The sequence below is a fragment of the Camelus ferus genome, chromosome 8 (genome assembly GCF_009834535.1).
Source record: "Camelus ferus isolate YT-003-E chromosome 8, BCGSAC_Cfer_1.0, whole genome shotgun sequence".
Classification (NCBI taxonomy): Eukaryota; Metazoa; Chordata; class Mammalia; order Artiodactyla; family Camelidae; genus Camelus; species Camelus ferus.
The window spans coordinates 35933610-35955978 of NC_045703.1; the positions used below are offsets into that span (position 1 = coordinate 35933610).

The following is a 22369-nucleotide window of genomic DNA, read 5'->3' on the forward strand; positions in this document are numbered from 1 at the left end:
TTGAATCATGCCTTTGGAGTGGGCCATCTTCCTCCAACACAGTAACCCCACTAGTGAACATTTTAATAGATTTATTTTAAGATATCATCAGAAACAGGTAACTCATATACCAAATACTGATATAAATTTCCTGTACGCATAAATCCATTTTAATTGAAAAGTGAGTAGGTTTAGAGACAAATATTAAATAACTAATAGCATAAGTGGTACCCAGGTATGAAAAAAATCATGAAAATGATGTTCAGGTCACTGAAGTGGGTGAGCATTGTTCAAGAGCCCCCAGAATGCCAGGCTTTCACTTACCACGTATGTTTTTCCAGCCCAGTAGAGAAAGTGGCCCAGCCATTCGAAAGCTAAAGCCCCGGCTCCTGCAATGTTGGGTATGTGGTAATTCTCTGAGACATCCATCCCGTTCAGCAGCCACACGTAAACATCACCTTTCATGTCGCTGTAGTAGAGGCTGTTGTTATACCAGTCCATGTCTCCAAACAAAGTGAATTGATAGTGGTCATTTTTTCAGGTATGCCAACGTAAACATGGCAAGTCAACAAATCCCACGTGCACCTCAACATAATGTTAAAGCACATACTAACATAGACAGTCACTAGAACTTCAGGGATCTGTCAAGGATATTTCAATAATGTTATCCCCAAATCTTAACCCTTGGAACTAGAGAGAGGAACTAATATTCATTGGACATCTCTTCTTTGCCAAACATTGCCCTGGGCACCTTTACATATCGCACTTAACTCTTAAAACAAAGCTATGAGGTGAAAATCATCCCCATTTTTGATGTGGCAAACCCAAGACTCTCTGAAATTATCTATTCTACCCAAGGTCTCACAGATGAAAAGAGGAGGTGCCCAGATGCAAGCCAACATCAAAGCATCACTCTTCCCATTAGTACCACACTGTCCCCAAAGTCCAGCTCAAATGGTGGTCAGAAATGCTGTGATATTGTTAATGGCCAAAGAGATCAGATAATTAGATAATTCTAGGAGATGCCACCTTTGGGCAAGATCACTGTTGTACCATCCTAGAATGAAGACTTCATCCTTTTGTCTTCTAGGCAAAAGTACTCATTTGTTACTTAATCTTCTTCATCACAAAATTCTATCTTAACACTTTATTTAGAACTTCACACAGCTATTCTATGCTCCAGTCTTACAGAAAACTCCTGATAAATTACTTAACTATAGCCAACTTCATGGAGCAAGATAGGTTGTTAACTGTGAGATGACACTGACAGATTAAAATACATGAGAAGTATATCAAAGCCTTCCTGAAATACACCTAAATCATTAAATAACCTCACATTCTGTGAAATAATAAATAGCACTCCTACTCAAGAATTGACATTTTCTTAACAGTGTCACTGGCACTATAGTTCAGTCAATATTTTTTCCTTTCATTACTGACCTAATAGTAAAACACTCAATTCTTTTGATTTGATGACTAGCTCAGAAAGTTTTATGAGTAGAAACCTGTCATCCATGTACAGGGGACTTGGTGTTTACCTGACACATTGCCTATATCAGAGGATAAAAATTCTCCTGGGCCAAAGCTATTTAATGGTTTACTCCAAAGCCCATCTTCCTTCACAGCCATGATAAATGGTGGTTCTGTAGCTGTTTAGTTTAAAAAAAAAAAAAAAAGAAGAAGAAAAGAAAAAAATTGAAAGAAATATCGCAGAAAGCCCACTTTTTAGATATACATCTTATACCTTAGATTTCCTTTATACAGTAAATCAACATTTTTGAAAAATACCCTGGAAGTATATGAGTAATTATATTTGCTTAGCAGAATCATTTATCATATTAAACATACTTTCTGATTTTTATGTAACTATTTGAAATTGAAGGTGAAGAGGAATGTGTGGTGATGTTGCCTCTACAGCAATGTCATGGTCATGGCAGAATTTGTTTTTTTTTTGCTTTGGCGATTGGTTGCCATGGTCCTATTCAGAGCACCCAGAAGCAACTGCAATAACAGTAGTATAAGTGGGTCAGTCATCTTCCCGTTTTCTTTCAGCCAGGAGGATGGAACTCAGCATGAGTCACAGCCCCTCAACTTCTCTCACCAAGACCCTCAGAATTCAAGGAACGATACTGCTTAGTAAACCACAAGAAAGGAGAAAACCATGAAGAAGGACATTATATCGTTTGTTCAGAAACATCTTGGAATGTTTAAAATAGCAGGTTAGAAACATAAATACCACACAGTACTTTATTTGCTTTCCTAAGCTCAGAGAATAAACACATACCCAAGGGGTCAAGGCACCCTTCTCTACCACACTGAAGGTGAGGATGGTTAAAGGTCACAGGAGTACACAGAATCAAGAACGTGTTCTCACCTGGTACCAGGGTAGTCCCCGCTGAGGGCTCTGACCAAGGGCCGGGCCCCTTGGGAGAACTCGCTCTCACAGAAACCTTGTATTTCGTAGCACTCTGAAGGTTGGGTACGTTAAGCATGGTCCCACTTATATTAGGGAAAATGTGAGTGATTTCAGGAAAGTCTTGGGTTGACACTTTCACCTCGTAAGTCCAGTTCTGCCAAGCGGAAGGGCCTAATCAGAAGAGTTAAACAGTATTACTGACTCGGGTGACATCAGCAAGCGCAAACAGAAGCTTGTCAGTAAATTTATCTATAGCTTCACCTTGAGTGGAAGGATAATTGAGCAGGAATGCCTCCTAGCTAGCTGCCCCCTAATTACCAGGGTTAACTTGTGATATGATAGGGACAGTGGCTGTTCCACCCATGACACTCAATTTGCCCCATCAAAGGAGATCTCATGCCCAACAAATAGGAGGCTACTCTTCCTCAGTCCGTGCTGTCTGATTGGCTGCATGGAACCATCAGAGGGGTGTCCTATACAAGCTCCTACTAAACAAATGCTTAATGACGAACCTCTAATATAATTCCCAGTATTGGTAGTATCTCCCTCCTAGGAGCCCAAACAATAGAAAAAAAATTTTCTTTTGCTTATTCATTTTCAGCCATCTTTGAAATATACAGCAAACAGGCATAATTAACTTAGTCTTAAAGTAAAGAGTAGCCAGTGTTTGCTAAACACTCTAGGGGACCAGGGCTTGGCAAGCTGCAGCCCACAGTGACCTAGAGGGCTCACTGCCTGGTTTTGTAAATAAAGTTGTGCTGAAAAACAGCCAGTTACTTATTTACATATTATCTATGGCTGTTTCAGTTGTTTATTTACATATTCTCTAAAAGCCGAGTTGAGTCGCTATTCCAGAGACCATATGACCCACAAAGCTGAAAAAGATTTACTGCCTGGTTCTTCCTTTATAGGAAAAATGTGCCAACCTCTGTGCTAGATATTGTCCTGAGTGTTCTACCTGTGGATCTTAATTTAGTCTGTATGAAGAGTTCATAGAAAGATATAATTAATATTTTCATTTCCTAGTAGTGGAAACAGGCACGGAGTGGTTCAGTAACTTGCCCAGGGTCATTCTGCTAATAAATGGCAAGACCAGCCTACGAATCCATGCAGGCTGGCTCCGAAGCCCACCTGCGTATCCACCAACCACAGCCTCTCCAGAGATGAAAATTCAAGTCCACAGAGTCTTAAGGAGTTGTTCAAATTCACATTAAGATCTCTATGGTACAAAATCTCAACCCCAGAGCTCCATCCCCCTGGGCTGATATAGTCCCTCAGACTGGAATATCAGTGCCTGGCTCCCAGGAAACATTCAATAAATGCTCCAACAATTCTGTTGGGGTGTACTTGGGAAATACAGAGATTCTCTTAACACAGAACTAACAAATGCAGGACAAATGTGTAAATACTTTGTGCGTGCTTGTGTGTGTGCATGTGTGTGTGAGCTACGTAGAGATTCTGGTTGATGACTCAATGGTCACATGTGGGTTCTCAAAACTGAGTTGCAATGTCAAGCCCTTCAAGCTCCCCCCTCCTTCTGGCTGGGGCCAGAGCACTCACTGGCTCCGATGGCGAGGGCTGGGGGCGTCCACTGAACCAGGGCCTGTTGGGAGCCGAACAGCACGGAGAGCTGCTGCGGGTGGCCCGGCACGGGGTGTGGCTGGGTGTACGAGCCAAAGATGACCAAGTTGCCAAAGCCGAATTCTTCTATGTGACTCAGGTCACATCCCACAATGAACTCATTAAAAGACAAAGAATCCTGTTGGAAAACGGCCTTGCCATCTGTGACCAGGAAGTCATTGTTTTCACAAGCAAAGCTCTTCACATCAGTAAAGGGGACGTGAGGTAGGATCAGGTGGGAAGCGGAGCCGTCCAGAAAGGTTGACATGAAGACTTGGGTGGTGTCGTTGTAGTAAATGATCCGCTTGGACTGCGGCTTTATTGCAAAGTCCTTTAATGTGCAACTCTGCACAATATGCATGGCTTCTGAGTCCCGACCAGAGGGCACAGGGAGATTGATTCTATAAATGCCGTCTCTCAGGAGATAAAAGATATACCTGACACAGAGGCAAAAGAAGCCTGGGGTGATTCAGTGCTAGGGTGCATGAGTAACTGTCTCAGCCCATTGCTTTAACCTATAGGGCAATCAGAACCGTCTACCTCCAGAGTCGATAAGGACAGGGTTCACCACGGTGCAAACTGGTAAAGGTATTTACTAAAGATATGCTTTGCTTCACATTAATGAGCATTTGGAGATCATATAATTCATTCACAGTGAATATCTCATTTCATGCTCAAAATACCCTACTGGGTATTATTGTCTTCCCCACACGGATGGATAAAGCAAAGGTCACAGACACGAAGTTACTTCTCAAAGTCCTACTCCAAAACTGAGCTAAAATGTGTCCATTTCATTTGTGGCATGGAAAAATAGTTATTTGTAACGGCAAATTTTAACTTGTTATTAACCATCAATTTCTGTTTCCTAAAGTGGATGCTAGCAGCATTCTCTCTAAACCAGCCTCCTGATAGATGTGAGAACTAAACCAGAAAAATGAACTGGTGTTGATTTGCTCAGCAAAAGAAACAGTGCAATGAAAAGAGGAAAGAGAGGCAGGAAGGGCTTCTATGGGGAGCACTGAGGGGAAATAAGACCCTGAGTTGTGCTGTAAAATAGAGACAAATCTCAGAACTGGAACCAGGTCCCTGAATCTCGGGCAAGAGGTCTTTCCCATATGCCCATATTTTACTTTGAAGGAGAAAGGAAAACCACTTACCTAGGAAAGCTGTGGATCAAGTTTGAAAGAAATGTCTTCTTGGCTCCATAGAATGAAAACTTTGCTTGGATTTGATTAAATGTGAAGGTACATAGATTGGCTTCTTATCTGGTACTAAGGTGCTATTAGCAAGTGTCCCCAAGATTCTTGCCAAAGGAAGAGAATTCACATTGACCAGGCTAACACTCACCCATTGTACGAATCAGCCACAATTTTTTGAGGTGCAATAATGGAGGAAGGAGTAATTTCCTCAATGCTTGAGCAGTTCTCTAAATCACAGACACATACCTAGAGAAAAGTACTATCAGTAGGATTAGTTCTACACTCGCTTTGGCCAGCCAGCACTTCTTGAGTATCTATTCTGTGCTTAGAATTTTGCTAATCATTGAGCACTTTTTGAAAACATAAAAAAAAAATCCCTTAAAAACCAGTTTTATATCCTATATCCTAATGAGTTCATATCCTCTTGGTGTCCATGAAATACAAGTACCTATTCTCCTGGCTTGTGGAGACGGGCACTCAACTATTTTTAATGTTTAAGCTGTATCCAAGCTGATGGGCTTCCAGCCATACTGATTATGATCAGCCTGTCCCTGTCAAAGAAGCAAACTTGAAACACATCCAGACGGTGTCTTCTCAAAGATTTCAGTAAACCTGTATTTTCAGAATCCTACAAAAGTTACCCGTGGTTATTATAGAATGTAAGATGCTTGCAGCTGACTTTGATCACGGTGGACAGTCTCACCTAGTGATAATTCAGTATGTAACCAATATGTTATGGAAAATGAATTATCATTAGTATAAACTCATGGCTCTGAAAAATCACAGTAAAGGTGACTGACTGGTAGGTCAGGACTAATACTAGGTAAAGTCTAGGCTTTCTTGAAGACTAGGTCTACAATTCATTGCTAACCTAGAGTCTAAAACATAATCAACCCTCAATGAGTATTTAATGAATGAAATAAAGAATTATGTTACTTATAAATATACCAAGATAATCATAAGACTATCAATATCTAGTTGTTCTCAGACTCACCAGTTTATCCATGATGAAATACATTCTCTGATAAAGCCAGTCTACAGAGATGGAAGAAATTAATCCTGAACCTCTGTAAAAAATTCTCAGGTCAGACCCATCAGACATGTTGGCAGCTTCCTTCACCCATATGAGCATTCCTTCAGAGAAATAAACAACTTGCTGGTGGACATTAACTGATATTCCTGGAAGAGCCATGCAAATACATGTGTGTCATTACATAGCAACCAGAAAAAAGACTTACATGAAAGAGAATGTATTTCTTTAATCTTTAATAATGGGATTAAAATTGCATTCCACCCGGGATCTTTCCTTTCACACTACAGAAACACTGTTCTCTATTACACTGACCTGTAATATTACGGCGTGTAGCATCTGACTGAAGGCAATGTGCTTCATCTACTAAATGCTTTAAAGATCTCTTTCTTAGAGAAGTTTTCCTGGATAAAAAGAGCCACTGTTCCTCTTCTTGAACTGAAACAATACCACAATTTATCATCAGATAGATCAACCATATGCACATTGACACAAAAAAGATCAATACCACCCTTCAAAGCAAGGGGACTAGCACATGGAAGGGGCTGGTCAGATTATCTCTGAAGGCACTGGGGTATTTTGACTGTGATATAAATCACATTATTCTATGATTAGGGTGGGAAGTGCAATGTCAGTCAAGTAGAATTTCTGTGTATGTGCCCCTAAATGCCCTCAAAATAACATCACATGCAGTATCACCATTCTCAACCACCTTGTCCCAGTCAGGAGCTCAGCTGATTATCCTCAGCCATGGGAATTTGACTGGCAGAGGTGGTCCAGCCCAAGCTAGAGGGGGATGTTGCATAACACACACATATAGCTAGACCTTGGTTGTCTCTGTTTTGTCTTCAATAATCTCTCCCTTTGAGGCAGGAGAAAAGTCCTTGGAGGAATGAAATTTGAGGACTGCAGAACTCTGCTTGACGTCCTGTTCAACTGGAGACGGACGCAGCACGCATGGATGAGCACTTTTAGGGTAATTAATAAATGTTATGCAATAATCACAGTAACAACAATATTAAGCCTGCTCTATATTTAATTTGCCCTTCGGATGCTTCCTGCATAACAAAAATACCTCTTCTTTCCTAGACTCTAGTAACAGCCAAAAAAACCAAAGGCTAGTGATAGATGACATTTAATACCCACTGGCATATGCACGCATGTGCAGATTAGGGGAAGGGGCGGTCAAGTCAGCACATGAGTTTCCCAAGAAAACAGAAAACTGGCTCCTAGAATTCAGAATCTTTGTCTGTTATTCCAAACTCTTTTAACTAGCTTCACCCAAATATTTCCAGTGTTTCTTAGAACATGTTCTTTTATTATTTTTCTCAGATGCACATCATGCAGTAAGCCTTCAGTCTCTCCATACAATTGTTAAAATTCCAAAGCCAAAAGAAAAAAAATGGTACTTGCAAAATTATAACAAAACTGATTTGATAGATTGAATATCCAAATGGTAAAATGTAACTTATTAAGTTCAGATATATTTTTAAATCTTAGGGAGACTGGTGTTTTTTTAAATGGTAATTTAAAAAAAAAAGGTTTTTAAATGATGATACATAATATAAAATGGAGGTTAGGGCAGAAAGAATATATGTGTCCCATAAGTGTATAAATGAGAATCATAATCTTGAGTGATTTTAACTGAAACCAAGGGCTTACTTGAGGCCATTTTTAATCCCTAATTTAAAAAAAATTTAAATTCTAGTGTGAAAACTTTTCATCTAACAACTTACATTGATTGGTCAAATACTGGGACTCACTTAAAATTGAAAACTTACCTAGTACTCAAAAGACAGTGTCCATTTGGGCAGAAAAGTTAGGGTCTTGAGGCACACCAGATGACCCAGGACCTCTGAGATCTGAGCCCACCCTTGCCACTCCCTTAGTTCCCTTGTAACCAAAGGTGCGTCCCCGGTCTGTACCTGCTGGGGATGAAGTGGTAATACTAGATTCTGCTTCCGGCCCCTCACCAACTTCATTTACTGCTGCAATAGAAAACCTATTCCAAAAACAGTTTGGAGAGATGTTTTTTACATGGCATGCTGTGAACATGAGATAAAAATAGGAGCAATAACGTTTCTATTTAAAGGACCATGTGGTAATGCATGTATCTGGTTACTTGGTTGCACTGCTCAGCACTAAAATGACCATCAATTACATCCTTGTTTGCATTCCCCATAGAATAGTTCAGGGTCACTGAGGTCAAAAACTGAACTTTGCTATCTGCATGACCCTCATTCATGCCCTAATTTAAAGAGGTCTTAGTGAATGCTAGAAAAGCTAGCAATAATAAAATAACCCCCTTAACAAGTTAATACAAAAATACTCTTAACAGAATTTTCCCTCCTTACTTTTTCATGTTGGATCAAATGAAGAAATGATATTTCTGGTGTTTATGATGTCTTCTTTAGCCCATATTTATTAACCCATATTTATATTTATCTCAATACAATAGAAATGCTCAAGAATGTTTTTACTTAGGATGGTGTAATAGAAGCATACAAACTTGAGGAAAACCACAATAACCTCAAACCAACAGTACAAATTCAATGGGATTTCTCAAAATACATTTAAATTAATTTCTAGCCATATTTCTTAATTATCATGCCCACACCCACACTGGTTACATTTGTCGTGAGCCACTAAAATCTTACCTGTAGGTGGTACTTGCTAGAGTGGAGTAAAACTGGAAACTGGTTCTCTGTGTCCCTGAATCTAATTTTTGATTTTTGCTGGTCAGCCTTAAGTTATAACCCAAAATGGGTCCACCTGGGAATTGAGGTGGAGCCCAACTCACTTCCACGGTGTCAGGACTTGAGCTTTCAATATTCCTAATCAGGGGAGCAGTTTCAGGAACTGGAAGAGATAATGGTGACACTGTGAGCAGAAAATGCACAGGGGAAAATGCAGAGAGGATGGGGAAAAAGTCTTCTTTTTTGAAAACTTGGCATGCATGAAATATTTTTGTTAATATTCACAATAATAAGTGTGAGATAGAGAGAAGGTGGTAATATATCTATGAATTGCAACTCCCAACCCCTAAATGACACCAGTTGGCTACTTTCCTAAGGGAGGCTTTCAAACATTATTTTCCTCACTTCTAATTTATGCAGTAAAATTAAATGTGGAAGTGTGCAAATAGGATACATGTTCCATAAAAAAAAGTTGTCAAAAATCTCTAGAGATCTAAATGACTTGAAACGTAGGATGGAACCAGGCTAGTAAGGAGAACAGAATCTGTAACAGAACTGGAGTCAATGATTAACAAGAGTTGAAAGAAGTCCTGGGGCCTCTTCCCTCACTAGAGTGCCGTGGCCAGACTAGTTCCAGCTAAAGATAGGGATTTAGATAAGCCTGAATTAGAACAGTCCACTTCACCCCTGCTGGCCTCAGCACTGCTGACCCAGGCTCTGCCTTCCTTTCCCCAGCTCCCAAGGTCCCCTGGAATCCAGGAGGACTGTGCCTTGCAGGGAATTAAAGGAGCATGCTTTAACTAACTAAGCACTCACCCTTAGACTTCAGGAGCTACCTAAGTGGCAAAGAACAGAAAGGAAAACAAATGATCTAACAGTCCTTCTTCCACCCCAAGAATACTGCTTTCCGTATCTCCCATGCCCAGAAACCACACCTGTTTATTTCCTCTTTTTGTAGAAAGGACTGTGGTGTCACTTTGCTCTTCAGCAGACTTCTCTCCCTCTGAACAATTTTGGCAAATGCTCTGCCTCACCCCTGACTCATTAGAGTCGGGAGAAATGAGACAGTTCAGCCCTCACCCTGGATGAGTTTTAAAAAGGTCTCTGCATTGATATCTCAGCCTTTCTGTGATACGGTTCTGCCCCTACCCTCAGACCGATCTTTGGCAAACACAGACATCATGGCATCAGTCCCCTGCTCCATGTACTCAGTCACCCTGGTGAACAGGGAAGAAAGAAACATCTCCCACTGAATTAGAATCAGGATGTCAGAAAACCTAACTCTTTAGGTCAATGTCCAGATATCATCTGCTCCACTTCAAAGACATTAGGTGCCACCTACATGACAAGCTGTGATTATTGTCCAAATCTCCTCCCACAAAAATCTTCCGTGAAAGGCTGGTCAGGTTAAGCAAGGTATTCCTTGCCTATAACCATTCCACCTGATTAAGAAGTTATCTTCATAAGGGCTCCAGTTAAGGGCTCCAATTAAAAGGCAATAATACCATCTAAAATTATATATTTCCCATAGCTAAAAGAGAACAGAGCCATGAAGTAATGGAGCACAAAACAGATAACTTCGTAAGTTTTAATGTGGCTATAAAAGTAAGAGAAACTTGAAGCGTGAGGTGCTATCCATGGGAAGAACCTTCAGTACAGGGTCTGGCCTGCCTGGAGGGTATGTGGGCTTGCATATCCACAGAAAGGCCCAGAAATGGAAAGCAAAATTTGACTTCTTCATTATTTTGACTTGACTAGTCATGCGCCCTGGACCCTCCAGCACTGGAAAATGTTCCACCGCTGTTGGAGTACATGCAGCATTGCTCTGAACAAAGAATCCACGGATTCTACTCTGATCTGGAGCATTTCAAACATGGCCCATGTCTGACCTGAGGTTCTAAGGATGGCCAGAGAATAATCAGCAGGGGTGGCCACACACATCCTAGCATCTGATAAGCAAGAAGAGGACATGAATCAGGGAGGACAGAAAATGCCCCCACCAGCACCATCAGTTGTCCAGCTATGCATAGGTCTAAGGCTTAGTTCAGCGTGAGGGTCTCTGCGCACAGCTGAATGTCTGGAACTGAGGGGTAGGGACATCTAACATCTAGAATAAACCCTCCCAAGTCCCCTCAGCTAAGTCTGAGGGGGAGGGCACCAGGCAACCTTTCCTGAGTCTCTGCCCCAGGTATTCACCTCCCTCAAAGGCTCTAGGCTTAAATTTTTTTCCTGGTAAAGAAGTCACATCTTTGAAAGAAGAAATCAGAAAACACTCCAATGTATGTGATATTTTTAAAAATTATCTATAATCAAATGTTTAGGTATTATAACAACCTCCTAGCTGGTCTCTCTCTCTGTTACTTTCCAGTCTCTCTCATTCCTTCAATCCTTTCTATGTGTAATCGCCAAAATGATCTTTTGAAGGAGCACTCAAAGCAATTGCTCATCTTTAAAACCTTCCATAACTCCTAACTGCTTACTGAGGCTTATTCTGACCACCTTATTTGAAAGACTCTCCGTTTTTAAAGGGCAGACCCTGCTCAAAACATTCGTTTTACCATAGCTCCCTGCGTCTTCCCACTTAGAATATACTTTCCTCAGTTATTAGGTTTCCAGCTTAGACTATTTCTCCTCCCCCAGTATGTGGGCTCCCCAAGAGCAGAGGGTTTTGCTTTGATCCCAGAGATAGGGTGAGCACCTAGAACACCACTTAGCACCTAGTTAGGTATTCTGTTGTTGGATGGATCCATTAAAGAAGGACTAAATGTATTTCATTGTTTAACATAAAAACAAACTAAACTGAAGCTTTGGGATAATCCCTTATTTCTTAAGCATGCCATACCTCCATAAGAATGGGTCCTGTAACTGGGGCTTGGTGGGGAATACAGTTGCAGCTGGGCTGTGAAGATCCAAACCACTCGAAAAATATATTCAGTGAATGGATGCAGGGTCTCCACCACGTAGGAGAGCTTGGACACAGCCTAGGTCAATGAGAGATCAGAAATCAGCATTTATAGATTCACCACCGTATACTTAAGAGCACAGATTCGTTTGTAGATGATGGATGGCCTTGGGATACGGGGTGACCCAGGGCCTGCCAGATCGGATGAAATGGAGGCCTGGAGCTTGGAGGTGGGCCATCTCAACATCATTCTACATAATTCACACAGAAATTCTTTCCTTCTTCCAAACTGCAAAATTATGCATTCAGTCATTTGGCATTTACTTCAAAGCTTTAATTTTTCCATGTTAATATACGTGGTGTCTTGGGACTCTTTTTCTCTGAACTTGCTCATGCTTTTCTTAAAAGGGACCATCCTGGCTGACCTCCCTGCCCCTCATCCCAGGTGGAACCATTTTAAATGGGATGGGCAGATAATGACAAGTGGTATGAGTAGTTGCTTATGTGATACTGTGCTGAAGAAATAATATACATGTCCAATGATATGTTTTCCTCAAGATTAAAAGGTTTAGCATAAAGAGTAGTGGAGACAAAGTTCATGTAATCCAACCACTCATTTTCTGTCTGAATCTTCTCTCGAAGGTCTCTATACATATATTATATGTAGTAATTTGGCACTTGTAGTAACTTGAAGAAAAAGTCTCTGTTTAGGTCCACTGGCAGTGTTTCATACCTCAGTGTAAGTCCAGCTTCCACGGAGTTGTGCATACTTCCACTGAATGATGTATTTCACTCCAGAGATGTTGGCAGATTTCCATCGCAGTGTCACACTGTGGCTTCCAATGGAAGAAGCAAAGGGTGCAGTGGGGAAGTCTGCATTTTCTGAGGAGAAAGCAAGATTTCATTCCCCATGCCCCCTGTCTGTCAAGGCAGGAGAGAGTGTGCCTGCCTCATCTAGTGCCATCAGCACCCTCTTGATACATTTTGCCTCAATAATTCACCGGAACCATATCTGATGCACGTAATTTTAATTAGTTTATTTTTTTTTTAAATCAGCCAGTTGGCCTGGCAACCTTTTCCCCCCACAGAATACACTGTTATCTTTGAAGATAGAGTATTTTTGCGGGCAGGTAACAGGGAGCATTCTGAGACTGTCCGGTTTTCTCTTATGGTTCCACTTCTTTATAGGCTACTGGGATGGGTACCAAGGGCATGTCTGGGACAACAGAACCCTCCATTGCCCCAGGGCATGTATCCCAAGACATTTTAAAAATTTTACACTATAGATCTACAGCTATTGCCCATCTTGTCAACACACTGTTTTTATATGTGCAAGTAATTGTACTTTAAAGGATTCTATGTTCAGCTGTTTTTTATTGTGAAATATCTCATGGCTTCTGAGCAGTAGCGACATTATAGTTGGTACGCATAGTCATTGGTGCTACTTCTCAGGCACTGTATAAGGGACTGGAATTCTGAATGGTATGTACTACTGGGATGAAAGTATCTTTATTTTTTCTATTTTCCAAAATCGTGCTAATTTAATGCTTTAGCTTGCTTGTTTTTCTGGAATTTTGTATTGTGGTAAAATATACATGGCATAAAATTTACTATCTTAACTATTTTTAAGTCTACAGTTCAGTGGTATTAAGTACATTTATATTGTTGCAACCATCACCACCATCCATCTCCAGAACTCTTTTCTTCTTGCAAAACTGAAACTAACCATTGAACAATAACTCCCGCTCTCTTTCCCCTTCCCTGGGCAACCACCATGCTACATTCTGTCTCTATAATTTTAACTACTTTAAAATACCTCATACAAGTGGAATCAAATGGTATTTGTCTTTTTGTGACTGGCTTATTTCATTTAGCATAATGTCCTCGAAATTTATTCATGCTGTAGAATATGTCAGAATTTCCTTCCCTTCTAAGTCAGAATAATATTCCATTGTATGTGTATATTGCCTTTTGCTTATCCATTCATCTGTCAGTGGACATTTGGCTTGTTTCCAGGTTTTAGCGATTGTGAATTCAATATGGGAGTATAATATGGGTGTATAAATATCTCTTTGAGACTCTGCCTTCAGTTCTTTTGAGTATATACCCAAAAGTGGAATTGCTGGATCATATAGTAATTCTATCTTTAATTTTTTTTGAGGAATCACCATGACATTTTCCACAGGAGCTATACCATTTTACATTCCCACCAGCAGTGCACAGGGTTCCAATTTCTCCACATCCTTGTCAACAGTTTTGTAACTGAGCAGGACCCTATAGTCCTTCCCAGGACAGACCCCTCCCCCATATTCTCCTGCAGCTCCTCTCTGGAGTAACCAGATAATTGTATCTCACATGTATTTCCTGCGTTTTTCAGATGCTATACACCACCACCAAGTGGAAGAAATTAACTGCTTGATGATCATGAGCACATAGCCTCCAGGCCTTCTGATGTCTAAGGACTGATCACCATTAACTAATCAGAGAATTGTGCACAGCTAATCACACACCTTGGGAGGCCTGTCCCTCAGCTAGCCTTTAAAAAGGCTCACCTGAAACCCTTTGACGAGTTCGGAGTTTGGGGCATGAACCACCCGTTCTCATTATTCTGATCCAAACTCCGTCATTTTGGTATTGTTTAGCTTCACTGTGCCTTGAATACACAAACTTGCATTTGGTAACAATCTCGGCAAAGTCAGCCCAGGAGGAGTCTGTGTCCGTGGCAGGTAGACCCAGGCCAGTGCAGCCCCTTCCCTGGGTCCCAGCAGCTGCTGGAGCCCACTTCACTCTGGGGAACTGAAGGGTGGAACTCTCCCTGACTGGCACTGGCCACGCCAGTACGAGGCTGTTTGGAGCCGAGAAACGTCTAGAGCTGCTGTCCACACTTGGTGTCGCCTGGGGGTGAGTAGCTTCAGCTCATGCAGGCTGGGCATTCTCTCCACTCAATCTGGGCTCATTTCCATTGGGAAGTGGGCTCCGGGCTCATTGCAAGCCACTCTGGGTCCATTCTCTTTCAAGAACTGGGTCAGTCTGTTTGGAGGCTTCTGTCTGGGGTGAAAGTGGAATTTTTAGATTACACCTCTTCTGATTGTCTGTCTGTGCAACCACAGCTTATTAGTTGTTTGTGTTTTGTGTGTCTTCTTTTAAGGTGAGCCACTCAGGCTTGTGCAGGACAGGAAAACCCTACTCACTGCATCTGGGCGCATTCCTTTCCAGGAAGTGAACCATTCTGGGCTCACTGGGAGCCACTCTGAGTCCATTCTTTTTCAGGAGCCTGGCCACTCTGGAAGCCTACATTTGGGAGTGGAAGTGCAATTCTGGGGCTACATCTTATCAGATCTTTTGTTTGTGGGACCACCAAGTGTGTTGTTTCTTGTGTGTGTGTGTGTCAGTACTTGCACTGGCCTGTTGAGATATCTTTGGTAACAGGGGTCAAGTGTGATGACACCAGGGTATCCTTCCCTATTGCGCTGGCTTTGCCTACAACAGTTGGGATTTTCCCTTTTAGAACTAGTCTTAGACATTCATTCAGTTTCATCTCTGATGGGGCTTTGGTTGGAGTTCTCCCCTTTTGGATTGATGGTGCATTGATTGGGAACCTGCCTTTTGGGGCTAGGGAATTGTGACCCTGAGAGACAGTTTTGAATTGTTTGCTTGATATTTGATAAACATCGGCCATGAATAATTAAGTATGGATGATCAGAGCTCTGTTCCATTTTATATTTTCCCTAGAGTATATTTTGTAAAACTAAGAGATAAATTAAAAAATATATTTTTTAACATAACACTGTGTGGGCTCAGTACTCCCTGAAATCTGGAGAATAATGGCCCCTAATGGCTCTGCTATTATATCAAAGCGGGCCTTTTGCAATTACTTTGGCTTTTATTTTGGCGAGGCGTGTGTGTGTGTGTGTGTGTGTGTGTGTGTGTGTGTGTGTGTGTGTGTGTCTGTCTGTCTGTCTGTCTGTCTTTCTGCCTGCCTGTCTGCCTGCCTGTCTCAGTGCCTGAGTCCAAATCCTGTTATGTCTTCCTGGTCTTGCTGAAAGTGAGGCATGTGAATGTGATCAAATGATTTTATATATTTATATATATAAATGATAAAATACATATATAAAATTGTCTATTACTGTTATTTCTTTAAACTGAAGTGGATATTTGGGAACTGGAAAAAAATTCCCCGAAAATAGCCAGGATGGTTGGGTTTTGTAAAAGCAGTTAGAGGAGGAATTTGCATTTCTTTTCCTGTCCTTTGAGATGTAAATGATCTACCTGAGCTCTCAAGGGGAAAAAAAAGATTTTTTTTTAACTCAGTCAGAAAAACTGTGAGCTCTCTGTTTCTGTCTTTATATTAAAAATTAACTTGCAAATGAGCTCTGTTTAATTGACTTAAACGTAAGTGCTTACAAATTAAATACTTCTAAGTATAGGAGAAGCCAGACAGAACAAATTTCAGGTTCATGTGATCTGGGAAACATTCAATGTTAAATTGATATCTGATATTAAAGCTAGCTTAAGCTTGTTGGAATAATCAATACAGACATATCTTTTACTGTACCTAGGTTTTCTGAATGTCAGTAGGTTCATGTTGTTTCTGTTGCAGAGTTTGTCAGCAGAAAGAAAAAAATTAGCAATATGATGAAATTCTTATAAGTGAATTAAATGCAAATGAGATAAGAGCTTTTAGATGAACTCTTTAGAAATAATTATGTTTTAGGAATGTCTACTTAAAAATGATCTCTCTAGATATTTGGTATTTTAAAATTAAAGAATCGTGCTAAATTAAACGATGGAAGTTTATTGAGTAGTTGAATAGCTAGGTCATTTCCAAACAAAATAAGATCCTGAAACATTCGCTATAAAGTAAGATTTTTTTTAAGAGTTGAGGATTCCAATTTATATATGTAATTTAAATAATTACTACTACTAAAATAATAAATATAAAATAATAATAAATAAAATAATTACTACTTCTTAAAATAATGACATATTTTGGTAGACGGGAGGAAAGTAGGATACAGGTTTTGAGTTTTTAAAAAAAGGTATGAGGAATGGAATTGCATTTTGTTAAAGGAAAAGAAAATGGTTTGATCTTAGAGCTGGCTGTTTCTAGGTGGGAAAAAATAAAGGACACACTAGGATAGATATGGAAGGTTGTAGGAAGTTTGTAGAAAGGGAGCCCCAGAAAAGAGTTCTGTGCATGGTCAGGCTGAGATTAGATTAAACTTAATTAGGTGAATGGATTTTGTTATTAAAAGTAGGCTGATGCAGGACTAGATTTGGTTCCTTTCTGTTAAGAAAGCAAGTTTACTTAGAATGCTTCTGATAACAGATTGTGTGAAATTATTTTATATTTTTAACAAATTTCCTATTGAGTTTGAATTAAAGTTCTTTTGACTTCAGCTGGCTTTGGGATGCTTCAGAGGGCCCCCGAGACATCTCAGAGAGGGGTATTGAACTGACTAGGATTGGTTGTGTGAAGGAAAAGCTGGGCTGGGCTAACAAGATGACTCACAAGTCTAAGAATGTGAAAGAAAAGCTGGGCTGGGCTAACAAGATAATTCACAAATCTAAGTATCGGAATACTGGTCTGAGTTCTGCTGGACTAACTCGTAAATCTAAGTTAATTAGTGTTGGTTTGCTGTTCATGTTTTTTTTGGTAGCCAGCTGGATTTTCAAAGATATATATCTGGCTTTGGAATGTTGGTTTCCTGCCTCCCTGCCTCCACTTTTGTGATAATGATGCTGCTAAAGCTGTTCCATGCCTATTGGCCGAATACCCCAAGCTTGTACTTTACCCTATAAAACCTCATGCGCACGTCTTGGAGGTGCTCAGAGCTTCAGAGCAGAAGCCGCTCTGAGCCTGCCGGTGGAATACATCTGAGTACTCCAGCCCTCCAAGTGGTTCTTGTTTCTTGGCTGCCCTGTTGTTTCCGTAACAATTGGTGTGTTGAACTGCACATGAAACATTGTCAAATGAGTGATAAGTGTCCTTGGAGTATACAGTATGGATAAACGTTGTTAATATGGACATTCTAGAAATTATATAAAGTTTCTGAACTTTAAACATGTCCTGGTATAATGCTATCAGTCATAATTCTAATTGTTAACTTAAAATGTAAGTCACAGCAACTTGATTAAGCTTCTTTGTCAAAAACAACGTAATCAGATCTTTTATGTTGCCCTTTTGTCATTCATAGACAGTTAAGCTGATGCTTTGCAAAACTGTTTCATCTTCAAGGAGATTCATAAAAAGGACTTTTTGACAAGTACAGGTTTCTTTTAAATCATACTGCTAAGCTGGGTAAGAGATTTTAAAAGTCTAATGAAAACTCTAATTTCATAAAACTGTTAGTAAAAAGGATTAATTACATAGGACTGAGTGAACTGATGAATACAGTAATAATTTTTTGGTTTTGTCTGAAATATTTCTGACTTTTAATCTATGTTTTCTAATTGAATTTTTTACCAAATGTTTGTCTCCCTATCAATACTGCCCCCAATGTTTAGGAATTCTCTAATGGAATTGCCACAGAGTATAACTGCTCATGATGTAAAAAATGCTTGCTTAAGTCTATTGCTAGAACCACATATACAATGTTTGTGTAACAACCAGGTATAAGTGATAAAATGTATGGCCTGTAAATTATTTTCCCATTAACATACCTCTGAGCCTGTTCATAATATCTGATTACTATTCCCCCAACAGGAATAACTAGGCAAATATAAAGGAGACCTAGCACCAAGGGACATGATCTGAACCTGGGGCAAGAGCCACCACCCTAGCATCAAGGGACAGATATTTTGATCATCAATGCTTTCTATCGAAAGATTGGTAATCAGAAGGGGAAATGATGGAAAAATCTGCACATACTGAGGTATGGGGAAGTCATTCTGTCTTATACATGGTTTGAGTTAAACTTTACTGACCATGGGGGCCTACTTTATATAAGGCCTTTTGGACATGCATTGTACATCTGCTTTGGCCTTGAGGAGAGGAATGCATTTGAAAGTCAGAATAGACTAGCCGTGGTTCAGACATCCACGGTAAAACTAGGGACCATTGTGGATGTGATTTCAGACATGTTCCTGTATTATTGAGAACTCTAATTTTCTGAGCTGTGTCATACTTGGGATGCCACCAGCCATTCCCAAAGCAGCGTCTGCTGGCAGATGGCAGCTGCAACCTTAGGACCTCAAGGTCTCCTCTTTTGTAACTATTAAATTTTCAGACAATAAAATTGCTTTAGATCAGATATTAGCAGAGAAAAGGAGACATATAGTGACCAGTAGCTCTTGTTTTATACATATATATATATATATATATATATATAATCTGAAGTACCTAGATAATAGAATATCATGCATGTCTCCTCAGATGCTAAAAAGCCACCACCAAATGGAAGAAATTCACTGTTTGATGATCATGAGCACGTAGCCCCCAGGCCTTCTGGTGTCTAAGGACTGATCACCATCAACCAGTCAGAGAATTGTGCACAGCCTGCAATGCCCCTCCTGCAGCTGGCCTTTAAAAGTGCTCAGCTGAAACCCTTTGGGGAGGTCCAGGGTTTTGGGGGCATGAGCCACAAGTTCACCTTGCTTAGCCCAGCAACAAAACTTTCTCTGCTCCAAATTCTGACATTTTGTATTTTTTGGCCTCATTGCACACAGGAACTTGCATTTGGTAACACTTTTCATTTTCTGAGGTTTTTTGCTTTTTTTTATTTTAAGTAGCTGTCTGAATGGGTTTGAAGTCATTTCATTGTAGGCTTGATTTACATTCCTCTAATGACTAATAATGTTGAGCATATTTTTATTTTAATTTTTTATTGAAGAATAGTTGATTTACAATGTTTTGTTAGATGCAGGTGTATAGCAAAGTGATTCAGTTACACACACATACGTAAATCTTTTCTTTTTCAAGTTTTTTTCATTATAGGTTATTACAAGTTATTGAATGTAGTTCCCTGTGCTATTCAGAAAGCCTTTGTTGGTTATCTGTTTTATATATAGTAATGCATATCTGTTAATCCCAAACTCCTAATTTATCCCTCCCCACCTCTTTCCCCTTTGGTAACCATAAATTTTTTTCTATGTCTGTGAGTCTATTTCTGGTTTGTAGATAAGTTCATTTGTATCATCTTTTAGATTCCACATATAAGTGATACCATGATATTTGTCATTCTCTGACTTACTTCATTCAATATGATAATCTCTAGGTCCATCCATGTTGCTGCAAATGGCATTATTTCATTCTTTTTTATGGCTGAGTAATATATATATAATGTATATATATTTTATATATATGTTTTATATATACACACACACACACACACACACACACACACACACACACACACACACACATATATATATATATATAAAACCATAATTTCTTTATCCAGTCATCTGTTAATGGACATTTAGGTTACTTCTGTGTCTTGGCTGTTGTAAATACTGCTGCTATGAACACTGGGGTGAATGTATCTTTTTGAATTAGAGTTTTCTTCAGATATGTGCCCAGGAGTATGATTGCTGGAGCATATGATAACTCTATTTCTAGTTTTTTAAGAAACCTCCATACTGTTCTCCATAGTGGCTGCACCAATTTACATTCCTACCAACAATGTAGAAGGGTTCCTTTTTCTCCATACCCTCTCCAACATTTCTTCGTAGAGTTTTTGATGATGGCCATGCTGACCAGTGTGAGGTGATACCTCACTGTAGTTTTGATTTGCATTTCTCTATTAATTAACAATATTGAGCATCTTTTCGTGTGACTGTTGGCCATCTGTATGTCTTCTTTGGAGAAATTTCTATTTAGATCTGCCCATTTTTTAATTGGATTTTTTGTTTTGATATTTAGCCGTTTGTATACTTTGGAAATCATCCTTTGTCAGTTGCATCATTTGCAAATACTGTCTCCCATTCTGTAGGTTTTCTTTTTGTTTTCTTATGGTTTCCTTTGCTGTGCAAAAGCTTTTACATTTAATTAAGTCCCATTTATTTGTTTTTATTTCCATTACTCCAGGAAACAGATCCAAAAAGATATTGCTGCAATTTATGTCAAAGAGTGTTCTGCCTATATTTTATAGGATCTGGACTTACATTAGGTCTTTATCCATTTTGAGTTTATTTTTGTATGTGGTGTTAGAGAATATTCTAATTTCATTCTTTTACATATAGCTGCCCAATTTTCCTAGAAACACTTATTGAAGAGACTGTCTTTTCTATTGTATATTCTTGCCTCCTTTGTTGTAGATTAATTGGCCACAAGTGTGTGATTTATTTCTGGACTTTCTGTCCTGTTCCATTGATCTATGTGTCTGTTTTTGTGCCAGTACCACACTGTTTTGATTACTGTAGCTTTGTAGAAAGTCTGAAATCAGAAAGTACGAGTCCTCCAACTTTATTCTCCTTTTCAGGATTTGGGGTCCCTTGAGAGTCCAAGTGAATAGTAGGATGGTTCTTTCATTTTGTAAAAATATCTTCAGAATTTTGATAGGGATTGCATTAAATCTTTAGATTGCTTTGGTAGTATTGACATCATGACAATATACCAAGTCTTTCAATTCATGAATATGGGGTGTCTTTCCATTTATTTGTCTTCTTTTTTTCAGAAATGTTTTGTAGTTTTCATTTTACAAGTCCTTTACCTCTTTGGTTAAGTTAATTCTAAGTATTTTACTCTTCTTGAAGCCATTGTTAAATGAAATTGTTTCCTAGTTTCCTTTTCAGATGGCTCATTATTAGTGTATAGAAATGCACCTGATTTTCAAGTGCTATTTTCCTGAATTTGTTTATTAGTTCTAACAGAGTATTTTGTGGTATCTTTAGGGTTTTCTGTGTATAAGATATCATCTGCAAAGAAAATTTTTACTTCCTCCTTTCAAATTTGGATGCCTTTTGTTGAATCCATCAAATTTAGATGCCTTTTTCTTGTCTAGTTGCTCTGGCTGGGACTTCAAGTACTACATGGAAGTGGCAAAAGGAGGCATCTCTGTCTAAACTTAGAGGATACACTTTCTTTTATAGAAAAGAATCTACCCTGGTTCAGAAAGCATGGTAAATTTTTTGAGGAGCTTAAATGATTAAATACATATTCCCATGATCTCTTTCCAGTTAAAAGAAAAGTTGACATAATTCTAATCACTACTGATACTGAATCTGAACTAACTGACTCTGAAGTAATTAAAGTCCACACTACAAAAATACTCTGTGACCCAGAAAAAATAAAGCCATTATAATCTGAGAGTTTAGCCCACAGAGAGGCTTAGCAGAGCACTTCTCTGCTGATTCTTCCACTTAGGGTTCACTTTTGAGTATTATAACTGTACAGGTAAAGCACAGTTCTACTTTCCCCATTTTATGGTGTGAGATGCTTAATATCAGGGCTTGGAATAGCTGTGGGATCCTTAAAGAGTTCAAAGATAGAGTTGTCAGCAGAGCAAGGAAGAAGGACCAGTAGGCATCAGAAAAGATGTAAATTAAGAACTGGGCAATAGGGACTAGAATTAGATAAGTACAAGT

At 39.4% G+C, this 22369-nt stretch overlaps 1 protein-coding gene across 1 annotated transcript in view; it reads right to left on the reverse strand.

The window, feature by feature from the left end:
- The window catches only part of ROS1 (ROS proto-oncogene 1, receptor tyrosine kinase), a 106899-nt gene that overhangs the window by 68441 nt on the left and 16089 nt on the right, over positions 1 to 22369 (reverse strand). The window contains 11 exon segments of the mRNA XM_032484769.1: positions 304 to 482; positions 1518 to 1628; positions 2354 to 2566; positions 3956 to 4452; positions 5363 to 5460; positions 6209 to 6393; positions 6560 to 6682; positions 8170 to 8246; positions 8902 to 9103; positions 11783 to 11921; positions 12576 to 12724. Of these exon segments, the coding sequence (XP_032340660.1) occupies positions 304 to 482; positions 1518 to 1628; positions 2354 to 2566; positions 3956 to 4452; positions 5363 to 5460; positions 6209 to 6393; positions 6560 to 6682; positions 8170 to 8246; positions 8902 to 9103; positions 11783 to 11921; positions 12576 to 12724 (1973 nt within the window).